This window comes from Callorhinus ursinus, unplaced genomic scaffold, assembly GCF_003265705.2.
Source record: "Callorhinus ursinus isolate GAN/ISIS: 27379988/994484 unplaced genomic scaffold, GSC_fseal_2.0 scaffold71, whole genome shotgun sequence".
Classification (NCBI taxonomy): Eukaryota; Metazoa; Chordata; class Mammalia; order Carnivora; family Otariidae; genus Callorhinus; species Callorhinus ursinus.
This window is the reverse complement of record NW_027397133.1, coordinates 1547331-1560597: the sequence shown is the minus strand read 5'-3', so window position 1 is coordinate 1560597 and position 13267 is coordinate 1547331. Positions and strand designations below refer to the sequence as shown.

General features: G+C 52.1%; 1 protein-coding gene across 3 annotated transcripts in view; it reads left to right on the top strand.

Moving 5' to 3' along the window:
- Positions 1 to 5079: 5079 nt before the first annotated feature.
- The window catches only part of AP2A1 (adaptor related protein complex 2 subunit alpha 1), a 30111-nt gene continuing 21923 nt past the window's right edge, over positions 5080 to 13267 (top strand). For 2 of the 3 annotated variants that reach the window (XM_073886692.1, XM_025849660.2), the window contains exon 1: positions 5080 to 5299. In XM_073886692.1, coding sequence (XP_073742793.1) covers positions 5233 to 5299 — 67 coding nt within the window. In that variant the 5' untranslated portion in view covers positions 5080 to 5232. The remainder of the gene's footprint in view (positions 5300 to 13267) is intronic. The other variant, XM_073886693.1, reaches the window with a different exon arrangement.

The window sequence follows — 13267 nt, the reverse complement described above, 5'->3', positions numbered from 1 at the left end:
CCCTGTCCCCACAGCCTGCCTCATAAAGGACCCAACCACTAGGCCCCAGGAAGGGGGGGTGCATAGGAGTAGAAAAAGGTATTGGCTAGCGCATTCCCCCAAGGGGTTTCTGGGAACACCTACTAGTTCTTTTTTTTTTTTTAATATTTATTTATTTGACAGAGAAAGAGAGAGAGAGAGAGAGCACAGGCAGGTGGAGCGTTAGGCAGAGGGAGAGGGAGAAGCAGGCTCCCTGCTGAGCAGGGAGCTCAACAGGGTGCTCAATCCCAGGACCCTGGGATTATGACCTGAGCCGAAGGCAGATGCTTAACGTACTGAGCCACCTAGGTGCCCCAAACACCTCCTAGTTCTACCAAATATGTCCCTTCCATTAGAATTGCAATGCATGTATTCATTCTAGTCCAGAACTTACAATGGATGGGCCCACTGGTTCTTGGGAGGAGTTTAACTTCCCTTCCCCTGAGACTGTGGGGTCACCCAACCCCCATTCCCCCAGTCATACTTGATTCTTCATGCAATATCCTAGACTTGGCACTTTCTGGGACCTGGGGAGACCATGGCGAATGAGGATTGAGTCCCAGTGCTGGAGGATCCAACATTTTGGGTTGGGGGCGGGGAGCAGGCAGGCAACCGACAGAAACAAACCGAAATACCAGATGTTGGTAAGTGATACAAGGAGAGTCAACACCAGGGGATGGTGGTGCTGTGCTCGTGGAAGCCCATCGATTTGCCCACTTGGGATGTGAGCCTTCTATTGCATGTGGCTCTTGCCTAACTAAACAGACATTGAACTATAGTCAATGATAGGCATTTTGAAGCATTTGGGGTTGTAGCTGTTTCCTGGGGCTGCCATAACAAAGTCCCACAGACTAAACAATAGACATTTATTGTCTCCCGGTTCCGGAGGCCAGGAGTCCAAGATCAAGGTGTCGGCAGGTGGCTTCCAGCTGAAGCTGTGTGGGGGCATCTGTTCCAAGCCTCTCTCCTTGCTTCTGGTAGCTCAGGCATGACTTGGCTTATAGATGTTCATCTCCTATGTCTTCACCTTGTCTTCTGTCTGTCTATGTCTATCTCTGCATCTAAGCTTCCCCCATTTTAAGGACATGGTCTTGGGGGCGCCTGGGTCAGTTAAGCGCTTGACTTCGACTCAGGTCATGATTTCAGGGCCCTGGGATTGAGGTCCGCTTTGGGCTCCACGTTCAACAGGGAGTCTGCTTCTCCCTGCGCCCCCCCTCCCTGCTCGTGCACATGGGCTCTCTCACTGAAATAAGTACATAAAATCTTAAAAAAAATAATAAGGACATGGTTGTGGTGCCTGGCTGGCTCAGTAGGAGAAGCACGTGACTCTTGATCTCAGGGTCATGAGTTTGAGCCCCATGTTGGGTGTAGAGATTACATAAATGCATGAATAAATAAACTTAAGAAAAAATAAGGACATGGTCATCTTGGATTAGGGCCCGCTCACATCACCTCGACTTAACCTGATCATCTACAAAGACCCTATGTCAAAATAGTCAAATTCACAAGTCCTGCGGGTTTAGGACTTCGACATGGAGACAGGATGATGTTAGGACGCAACTCAACCCACAACAGAGATGAGCTGCATTGATGTCTGGAACTTATTTTTTGTATGCATCAAAACACAAAATGGACCGATGGAAGGAGGGAAGGCCAGATGGAGAAATATGTGCTAGATCAAGTGGAGTACGATGTTAATAACAGAACAGAGGTCGAGAGGGAGGTTATATGCGTGTTCACTGTACAGATGTTTCAACTCTCTGAACATTTAGAAGTTTCCATAATAAAATATTGAGGTAGAAACTTGGTGATGGGCATGAAATGGTCTGATGAGGACAGCTTGCTTTAAAATAATCCAGTAGGGGGGTGCCTGGGAGGCTCAGTCGGTTAAGCCTCTGCCTTCGGATCAGGTCATGATCCCAGGGACCTGGGATCAAGCCCCACATCCGGCTCCCTGCTCAGCGGGGAGCCTGCTTCTCCCTCTCTCTCTGCCTGCCGCTCTGCCTACTTGTGTTCTCTTTCTTTGACAAATAAATAAAATCTTAAAAAAAAAAAGAAAAAAAATTAAAAGTGCCCCGGTGTGTGGGGGGGATGGACTGTGCGTGGCCAGGATGGAAGCAGGGAGAGTCGTGAGGGACATCATTGCAAGATTCCGGGGAAGAGATGTTGCTGATGGTGGTCTGCCTGGGGTGAGAGAGTGAAGACAGCGGGAGCTGGCTGACTTCAGATGTGTTCTACCCTTAGTTTGGGGTGAGGGACAGGGAGGACTTCTGGCAAGAGTGCCTGGGGGACTGATGGAGGGCCCATTTGCCCAAATGGGAAGACTGGGGATGAATCCAGTTTTTCTGGAGAAAATCAAGAGTTGGTTTGCTGAGGCCAGATTCTTAGAAGTTATTGCTGGTTCAAGCCATGAGATCCTTGAGGGCCCCTGGGGTTTCCTCTTAATGCTCCATCTTAAAGCCAAAAAGGGTCTGCTCAAAGCTCACTGGACTCCCCAGATGTGGACTTGTTCGTAGTCTGGTCTTAAAACCTAACAGTGGGTAAGCCTCTGAGCCCCTGAACCCCATCGCGATCTTGCTCAAATCAGCCCTGTAATTGTTTTTAATTTTTTAAAAAAGATTTTATTTATTTATTTGGCAGGGAGAGACAGAGCGAGAGAGGGAACACAGCGGGGGGAGTGGGAGAGGGAGAAGCAGGCTTCCTACGGAACAGGGAGCCCGATGCGGGGCTCGATCCCAGGACCCTGGGATCATGACCTGAGCCAAAGGCAGACCCTTAAGGACTGAGCCACCCAGGCGCCCCTGTTTTTAATTTTTTTTTTTTTACTCTCCTATAATTCTATGCTGTCCAAGTTCACAATCATGATCAATGGCCTGTGGCTACTTAAGTGCTACAATGTGGTGAGTCTCAACCAAGATGTGCGGTAAGTAGAAAACACAGATTTCAAAGATTTAGGAAAATTAGGGACACCTGGGGGGCTCAGTCAGTTAAGCGTCTGCCTTTGGCTCGGGTCATGATCCCAGGGTCCTGGGATCGAGTCCCGCATCGGGCTCCCTGCTTGGCGAGGAGCCTGCTTCTCCCTCTGGCCCTCCCCCTTTCATGTACTCTCTCTTTCTCATTCTTGCTCTCTCAAATAAATAAATCTTTAAAAAAATAAAATAAATAAAACAGCTGAGCATGTCCTTCCTCCTAGAACCCAAAATGATTTCCCCAAGGCCCAGGGAAACCCAAATGGACAACTGATCCATTAAACCCGGAAGGCACGCCTCAGCTCTTGTCCTGGTCCCCATCCGGTCCCTACCCTCCCCACTCCGGGATTCAGAGTGGAAGTTCACAGGATCCAGGACACTCCCTTAAGGCTCGTTCCAATACTAGACTTCTGAGATTAGAAAAGTGATGTGGGGGGGCGCCTGGGTGGCTCAGATGGTTAAGCGTCTGCTTTCGGCTCAGGTCATGATCCCAGGGTCCTGGGATCGAGTCCCACATCGGGCTCCCTGCTTCTTGGGAGCCTGCCTCTCCCTCTGCTTCTCTCTCTCTCTCTCCCTCCGTCTCTCATGAATAAATAAAATCTTTAAAAAAGAAAAGAAAAGAAAAGAAAAGTGATGTGGGGTTTAGTCCCTCTAAATGACAGAAATGGACTCAAGTTCCCTTTGCCCCAAATTTCTCAATAGCCGGGGGCATCGTAGTTCCTGAGGCTTTGCCTTCCCCAAAATCAGTCAATCAAAGAGGGTCTCAGGGTGCTAAGGGTGGTGGTCCGGCCAAACCAAATAGATTCATCTATTCCTTCCTTTTAACCAGCGTTCTTCAGTACCAGGTCCCTTTTTTTTTTTAAGACTTTATTTATTCATTTGAGACACAGAGATAGAGAGAAAGAGAGAGAGAGAGAGAGAGAGAGAGAACATGAGCAGGGTGAGAAGCAGAGGGAGAGGGAGAAGCAGGCTCCCCACCGGGCCAGGAGCCCGATGTGGGGCTCCATGTGGGGCTCCAAGTGGGGCCATATCCCAGGACGCTGGGATCACGACCTGAGCCAAAGGCAGACGCCTAACCATCTGAGCCACCCAGGTGCCCCACCAGGTCCCATTCTTGCTCAGGAGGAACTCCCAAGTTTGGTGGAGGAGCGATTCACGATTTTGATTTGACAACTGTAGTATGCCGTTATGGTTGCCAAAAAACAAAAACAAAAAACACTGTATATTGGAAAGTGGTTAAAAAACAAAATATAGTTTAAACCCCCGCTCTGTTAGTCTGAGCTGTGTGACCTTGGGCAAGTCATGCAACCTCTCTCGACCTCAAGTTTAAGGTCTGCCTAATGGGGCTAGATTTAAATTACTGTTTCCTCGGTTCTGAGAAATTAGGTTTCGATATCTCAGCCGCTAGACATGGGAGGGGGAGGGGTAAGGGAAGACTTCCTGGAAGATTTAAGGCGTCGGGGATGGAAGAGAGGAGAGAGAAAGGGAAACAGGGGGACGCTTGCGCAGTAAACACCTCACATTTTCTTGCCCCTCCCAACCACTTCTCTGCAGCAGGGAATTGCAGGCGACGCTCCACCTATCCTAGCCCAGCTGAGTGACAACCCCCGTTTCCCTTCCTTCTCTACCTATGATTGCTCTTCTCCCGCCCCCACAACGGCCCAGTCGGGGGCGGGAATAGGGCAAATCTGGCGAATCTGCGGCGCCTGCGTGGGCGATCTGCCCGCTCATTGGTCAGGATCAACGCAAGTCCCGCCCGCCCGAGCCCACTCCTCCGCCTTCCTTCATGTCAATCCCTTCCTCCGCCGGATCCAATTAGCATCGGACCCGGCCGCACGGAGGGGGCGGTCCCACCGCACGTACCCGAACTCCTCCCGCCTCTCGGGCAACGCCCCTTCCCCCCCCTTCCTACGAACGGAAATAGCGGGCCACTGGGCCAATCGTAGCGGCGTGCCTTTGTCCAGCGACCAATGAGAGAGGAAGCGGGGGGTGAGCCCGAGTCTGAGCGGCAGTAACCCGAGCCAATGGGAGGCTGATAGCTCAGGATGGCGGACGGGAGGGGAGGGGCCGGGGGCGGAGCCGCGGCCTGCCGCCCGCCCGCCCGCCCGCCCGCCAGCCAGCCCTCCCCCCTGGCCGGCTCGGCTCCTCCGCGCTGCTTGGGGTCCTTTCCTCCCGGTCCCCGCCTGCCAGCCCCCGCCGCGCTGTGCCCTGCCCGGCCAGGCCTGGAGCCGACACCACCGCCATCATGCCGGCCGTCTCCAAGGGCGATGGGATGCGGGGGCTCGCGGTGTTCATCTCCGACATCCGGAACTGTGAGAGCGCGGCCGGGAGACACTGGAGGGAGGGGGAGCGTGGAATTGAGGGGCTCGAGGGTTACAGAGGGGCCCGGGGCATAGAAAGCCATTACGGTCGTAGAGGGAGAGGATAGAGAGGCTCCGGGGGGAACTTTAGGGTGGGGGGAATGGAGGGACTTAGGGTGTCATAGAGAGCCTCTTGAGGTGACGACACGGAGTGGCTAGAGGCGTCCGGGAGGTTCTTAAAGGAGAGGAGGCTAGTACAGTCTCAGGGCTGGGGACATAGAGGTATCCCCTGGGAATGATAGGAAGGCTTGGGGAACCTAGTAGCGACGGGGTTAGAGAAATCCCTGATGTCGTTAGAAAGGGAAGGAGGTGCATGGGTGCGGGGGTACCCTGTGGAGCGATAGAGTGGGAGAGAGCCAGAGGGGACCGGGAGAACCTAAAACACAGGAAGCATAATGGGGCCAGGCTTTGAGGGCATGGCTGAGGGGGTGTCAGAGAAGGGAAGGGGCCAGGTAGGTCACTGAGGCTCCTGGCTAGTGCACAGAGAGGGCCTGGGAGTAATAGAAAGTTCCGGGGGGTTGGGGAGGAGAGATGGGAAGGTGGGGGACTATAGCGGGACCCTGATGAGGGACAGAGGGGCTCTAGGATGGAGGATGGCTTAGGAGACATGGAGGGCAGTGGAGAGTGGGCTAGAAGGGTCGCTAAGGGGAGAGGAGGAGTCAAGGAATACAGAGGAGAGGTGCTGCAGGTGGAGGGTCTTGGGAAAACCTGAGACAGGAAGCTGGAGGCCTGGAAAGAAGAGATCATAAAGTGGGGGTTTGGGGAATGTGCCAGAAGGGGGAAAGCCCGGAGCTCAAAGAAGGGACCAGGGAGCCTTAGGTATTTGCGGGGAAGAGATCTGGAAAGCTGGGGGTTGGGGAAGCCTGGTCCCAGAGAGAGGTCAGAGGTCAGGGATCACGCCAATCTGAATCTGGAGCCCTCTCCCATCTGACCACATCAATATGGGGACAGTGATCATCAGCAGGAAGGATTGTCGTGACGAGGAGAGACCTGGTGCCAAGTCAGCTCCCAACTCCTGGGAGTGGGTGTTGGTGTTTCGAGCTGCCAAGAGCTTCAGAAGCTATATCCGCATGGGCTCTAGGGTCAGCAAGACCTGGGTTTGAGTTTGGGCACTGTCACTCCCTAGCCATGTGACCTTGAATGGGGGACTTCACCTCTTGATTTCCTCATCTGTCAGGAGGGACTGCCGATTGCACCTTCCTGATGAGGTTGTTGTGATAATGTATGTGACTGAGGCCTTCTGCACATTCCAGGCACTGGACGGTCTTGGCTGTTGTTTTTGTCATTCGCTGGGTTTGACACATGGCCTCTGTTAGATGCCCAGAGATTATCTTAGAATTTAGTAGGTCTGAAAGGACCTGGCACGTAGTAGGTGCTCAGTGAACAAGAGGGGTGGAAGCCGTTGGGTATCAGGTGGAGGAGAGATGTTATGGTTTTTATGGAAAGAGGTGAGCAAGGAGGGGCTATGGGTTAGGTGGGGGGCCAGCTGTTAGGAGTAGGTGTGCCTTGCCCCTGATGCCTACCAGCAATGTGAAGCAATGTGACTCTGGGCAAGTCATTTAACCTCTCTGAGGCTCAGTTTTCTCTCTCTCTTTCTTTTTTTTTTGTTAAGATTTATTTATTTAGAGAGATCACGAGTGGGAGGGGCAGAGGGAGAGGGAGAGAGAGAATCTCAAGCGACCCTGCACTGAGCACAGACTCTGACGCGGGACTCAGTCTCACAACCCTGAGGTCATGACCCGAGCGGAAATCAGGAATCAGGAGTTGGCTGCTCAACCCAGGCACCCCTGAGCCTCAGAGTTCTTGTCTGCAAACTCCCCTGATAATAGCGTCTTGTCTCTGAAGGTTCATTCATTCATTCAACAAATAGTTTTTGATCACTACTTTTTGACACTGTACCCTGGGCTGGGCTACAAGAGTGAACAAGAATCCCTGGCTTGGGAACACCCAGGTCATGAGGGACATAGAAAATAAACACAGAACTACAATAAATGATACCATGTCAGAGGGTGACTGGTAGTGTGAAGGAAAGGAAGGAAGGAAAGATGAGGGATCAGGATTGAGATGGTGCTTGGGTAGGCCCTCACCAAGGAGGTGACATGTGAGTAGATATTTTGAGTTAAGTGAGGGAACAGGCCCTGCAGATTTTGGAGGGAAGGGCGGTCCAGGCAGAGGAATGGTATGTTCAAAGGTCCTGGGGTTGCAGCATGTTTGGCGTGTGTTCCGGTAAGAGCCAGGGGACCCGTGTGGCTGGAGCTGAGGTGGAGAGGGCAGGACATGAGGACAGAGAGGGGACAGGGATGGTGAAGGGCTTTATGGGCCTTAGAGAGCACTCTGGCCTTTCTCTGGGTGAAATGAGAGGGGCAGGAAGGTTTAGAGCACAGGAGGGACGTGAGCTGATTGATGTTTTAAAATAATTTCTCTGCTGGGGCGCCTGGGTGGCTCAGTCATTAAACGTCTGCCTTCGGCTCAGGTCATGGTCCCAGGGTCCTGAGATCGAGCCCCCCTGTTGGGCTCCACGCTCAGCGGGGAGTCTGCTTCTTCCTCTCCCTCTGCCCCACCCCCTGCTTGTGCTCTGTCTCTCTCTCTCTCAGATAAATAAATAACATGTTTAAAAAGCCAGGGCCGGGGGGGGTGCATCCTGGGTCATCCTCAGTCAGTTAAGCTTCTGACTTTGGCTCAGGTCATGATCCTGGAGTCCCGGGACAAGTCCTGTGTGAGGCTCCCTGCTCAGCAGGGAGTCTGCTTCTCCCTCTGCCTCAGCTCCTATCCCCTGCTTGTGCTCTCTCTCTCAAATAAAATTAAACAAAAACAAAAACAAAAAAAACACTGGGGAAAAAAAAAAAAAGAATGACACACGCTACAACATGGATGAACTGTGGCGAAAGCCTCGTTCTAAGTGAAAGGAGCCAGACACAAAAGGCCACATACATGATTTCATTTGTATGAGATGTCCAGAACAGGCAAATCCATAGGGATAGAAAGTAGGTTAGTGGCCACCTAGGGCTGGGTAAGGGGTGGTGGAATGTGGAGAGACTGCCAGTGAGTGTAGGGTTTCTTTTTGGGGTGATGAGAATGTTCTGGAAGTAGATCATGGTGATTGTTGCACGAAACTGTGGATATCCCGAAGACCACCGAATTGCACACTTTAGAATGGTGAACTTCATGGTATGTGAATTGTATCTCAATTTTTTGTTGTAAGCGGAAAAAAAACTTGTAGCTGTCCTAAGTCCAGTGAAAGAGAAGGCCACAGTGTTGAGAGAATGAAGACTCTGTCTGGTTGTATTGCTCAGACAATGCAGCAGAGTTTGCCAGGCCAGGGGAGGTGGGGAAGAGCTGCAAAGGCAGAGGGACAGCCATGCAAAGGTCCTGAGGCCCAGCGGAGACTGAGCTGAGGCCTGTGTGCCTGGTGCTCAGGAGGTTGGGGTGGGATCTGATGTCAGGCGGGTGGGCAGAGGCCAGGTTGGTGTTTGTCCTGAAAACACTAGGGAGGGTTTCAAGCAGGAGCGAGGGAAAAGAAGGCCTGAAAGATGTGGGTGAGCCAGCGCTCAGAGATGAGCAGGTGGAGGAAGGGGAGGGGGTTGTGGAGACATCTCGCTGGAGAATATGAAGGCATAGTGGAGTTCAGAGGGAAGACTGTAGAAGGAGGTGAAAAGCAGGCTTTGAGAAGGAGGGCAAGGAAGGGCAAATTCTGCAGATAAGAAGGGGAAAGGTTTGGGCTGAGCCCAGCCTGAGGGCATGGTCCTGTGCTGTCTTGAGTGGGGAATCTGCTTCCTAATCACGTAATCTGACCGGGAGCTTCCAGGGCCCAGGCTGGGGCTGTCTGGCTGTCTCCTCTCTAGGGCCCCAGCCCCCCGCAGGCCTGAGGAGAGTTTGCGAGGGAGTGAACAGGAAGGGGGGTGCTGGGTTGCCAAAGTGCCCTGAGCTCCTCCATTGGGGTACATCCTACTCCGAATTGGGACCCATTCCTTTTGTGACTTCTCCCCCAGGCCCGCGACATCCCTGCCTGGGTCCCCAGGTCGGCGGACAGTGGGACCTGGCCCACGGGAATCCTCAGGAGACGTTTGCCAGTTGCAAGAATAAGTGAATGAATGAATGAATGAGCAAACAAACCAGTCTTTACTGATGAGCACTGATTGAGTGCTAGGCACTGCTCTAAGTAATGGGATTGCCAACAGTGAACAAAAGTCCCTCTCAGTGGTGCTCATATTCTAAGGGGAAACGGATCAGTACACAAGTAAATATATAGTATTCAGACGTACAGACAGGTGGTAGGGGCAGGGGGAGTTGAGAGGAAATAAAGCAGGAAAGGGGTATGGGGACAAAGTTAGGGCTAGTGCTGTTCTATAAGCTGGTCAGAGAGTCTCTTGCTGAAAAGGTGACATTGGAGCAAAGAATCAAATTTGGTGGGTGAATTAGGCCTGCACAGATCTGGAGGAGGACATTCTTGGCAGTCTGTGCAAAGGCCCTGAGGCAGGACTGTGCTAAGAGGAATTTGAGGAGGCGGAGCAGGAAGAGGAGGCCGCTGATGACGGGGAGGGTAGGAGTTGTGGTCAGAGAGGGAACTAGTGGATTTCTAGGGCCTGGAGGATGACAGTGAGGACTTCGCTTTTAGTCTGATGGGAGCCATGGAGGGATTTGGAGAACAAGAAGGGACAGGATCCCTCTGGCCGCTGTGGAGAGACCAAAAAGAATGAGTCTCACTTCAGTGGTTCCCCAACATTAGTGTGCCCCTGGGGGCCCCCCCCCACCCTGCCCCAGGCCCTGCACTTTAAGGAACGGGCTTTAGGGTGTGAGTGTCCACTAGGTGCTGATGACAGACATCCCCAGGTCTGGCCTCACCCCCTTCTGTGTCATGTAGTGCACCCGGTCCACAGTCTGCATTCAGCATCTCCCCTGTGCCAGGACTGTTCTGATGCCCCCTGGGAATGAAGCAGCCACACCTCGCTGCCCTGGGGGTGCTGCATTCTGATCCTGACCGGAGGCCAGACCGGAGGGTTGACAAATCAGCACGTACACCCTTCCCTTCACCCTTAAGGTGGCAGGCCGCCGCTCAGGGATGGTCTTTGTGACTGCGTTCATTTTGCAGCTGGTTGTTCCAGGAGACTATTTTCTCTCTCAAGGGTGGTGATGACTTTGATAGCATGAGCACCATCTAACCCAGCAAGCCGGATATAGAAGCTTAAATTCTCCAGTAGCCGCATTATGAAAGTAAAACCGGTGAAATCAATTTGAATCGATTTTATTTACACTAGTACATTCACCATCTTATTTGTGTAATCAATATTTTCACAAATTATTCATGAGACAGTTTATGTGCCTTTCTCAATGAAGCCGCATTTTCATTGGAAACACTTGCTCTGTATTTAAGAGTTCGCAAACTTAAAGAGTTAAAAAAGCAGATTCGCAAAGTACTTGGGTTGTTCCAAACATACCTTGCGGTGACTGAACTGAGAATTGGTTTTTAATTTTAAATTTATGGAAGATACAAATTTCATCCCTCAGTAGCACCAACTGTGTGTCAGGTGCCTAGGAGCCCCCTGTGGCCCATGGCTCCTGCATTGGCCAGTGCAGGGCCATTGTGTTCTGGATTTTATAGTGGTCCAGAGTTAATAGGCATCAGCTTCCAGAACTCTCTTTGAGTACTCTGGGCTGTTGGGACTCCTGTGGGAGACACAGCACGGGGGGCGGGGGGGTCCTAGAAGAGAGCAACATTTGTTACCTTGTACTGTATAAATAGTAGCTGTCTCCCGGTGAGGTACTGGACCCCCTTACCTGCTACCTCCATAAAAGTCTGTCAGTCCCTCCAGGGTGGAGGAACCCAGGGTTTTTAGGATGCCTTTGGTGGCAGAGACAGACCCACCTGATGTTGCAGCTTAGCGCCTGCGCGGGGAAGGCTTTATGTCCCCTCACTAGCGGAAGCCCTGAGGTAGGGCAGGTCCTTGCTCAGCCATTCCTTGCCCTAGCCTGCAGCAAGCCCTCTTTTCTACCCGCATGCTCCTCACAACCACAGCTACCAGCAGAAGGGGGCCTGCAGCCTCCCATGGCTCCCCAGCCCTCTGAGAAAAACCAGAAGAGGTCTGGGCCTGCCTGCTGTGCTAGTTTCCGGGCCTTTGCACGGCCTGGAGCACATTTCCCCTTATTTCTGCTTGGTCCAGTGCCGCTCCGAATGTTGATCCTCAAATCCCGGGAGCTGTGTACCAGGAAGACTTCCCCCCCTGGTCTGATTCCAGCCTCCCAGCCCCCATCACATTTGCCTCTGTCAAAGTACTTGCTTGTCCCTGTCAGCCTCCTTTCCAATCCAGGAGCTCCCCCAGTGCAGGGCTTGTGTGACTCATCCCTGAGCCTGGCCCAGGGAATGTTTGAGGATAAGAAATCCCTTTAAAATGCCCAGACATGCTTGCATGCCTCCCGTGATGGTGAGCTCATCCCCCTATTGCTGGCTGGCCCTGAGTTCCTTCCATTAGACCAGTTCTGTCCCAGCTGCCCTCAGCCCCTTTCTTCCATGTGTTATCCTCAGTAACACCCATGTACTATCTCTGGACACCCAGGCTATTACTTGCCTCTAGATCTCTGCAGAGACTGTGCCCTCTGCTGGGATGCCCTCCCTCAAGGCTACAGCCCCTTCTCTTCTGGAGACCTGATGCTTTCTTCTCTCTGTGAATTTTTTTTTTTTTTTAAGATTATTTATTTATTTGAGAGAGCACAAGCAGGGGTTGGGGGGAGCAGCAGAGGGAGAGAGAAAAGCGGACTCCCCACTGAGCAGGGAACCCGATGCAGGACTCAATCCCAGGACCCTGGGATCATGACCTCAGCCGAAGGCAGACACTTCGCCGACTGAGCCACCCAGGCACCCCTCTGAATTCCTTTTTTTTTTTTTTAAGATTTTATTTATTTGACAGAGAGAGACACAACGAGAGAAGGAACACAAGCAGGGGGAGTGGGAGAGGGAGAAGCAGGCTTCCCGCGGAGCAGGGAGCCCGATGTGGGGCTCGATCCCAGGATCCTGGGATAATGACCTGAGCCGAAGGCAGAGGCTTAACCGACTGAGCCACCCAGGGGCCCCTGAATTCTTTTTTTTAAGATTTTATTTATTTGACAGAGAGAGACACAGTGAGAGAGGAAACACAAGCAGGGGGAGTGGGAGAGGGAGAAGCAGGCCTCCCGCGGAGCAGGGAGCCCGATGTGGGGCTCGATCCCAGGACCCTGGGATCATGACCCGAGCCAAAGGCAGACACTTAATGACTGAGCCACCCAGGCGCCCCCCCAATTCTTTTTTATAGTAAAGTGAATTAGTTGTGCAGGAAGCAATATCAAATAGGTATGGACAATTAAAGACTTTTTTTTTAAGATTTTATTTATTTGTCAGGGAGAGAGGGAGAGAGGGAGAGATCGAGCACAAGCAGGGGGAGCGGCAAGCAGAAGGAGAAGCAGGGTCCCTGTGTAGCAAGGACCCCGATGCGGGACTCGATCCCAGAACCCTGGAATCATGACCTGAGCTAAAGGTAGCCGCTTAGCTGACTGAGCCACTCAGGCGTCCTTAATTAAAGACTCTTTAAAGACAAAATATACACACACGTACATATATTCTCTAAATATTCCTTAAATTGTCCCTATCTGCTTGATAATAGTCTTTTGCATAGCTGATTGCTTCTCTATGAACATATATGTAATTTCGTATACAAGTATAATAACTTACGTCTGTAATCGTACATATACGGAGATAGTGTATGTATATAAAAGCCCATAGATCCTGAGTGTCAGGCTTGATGAACGTTTCGTGACTGAACACGGTTGCAGAATCGGCCCCCAGCGACAGAAACGACATCCCCGACTCCTCAGCACCCTCCTTGTGCACCCTCCCAGTCCCCGGTCCTCCCCGCCAAGGATAACCATGGCTCCATCATCCAACACCATAGG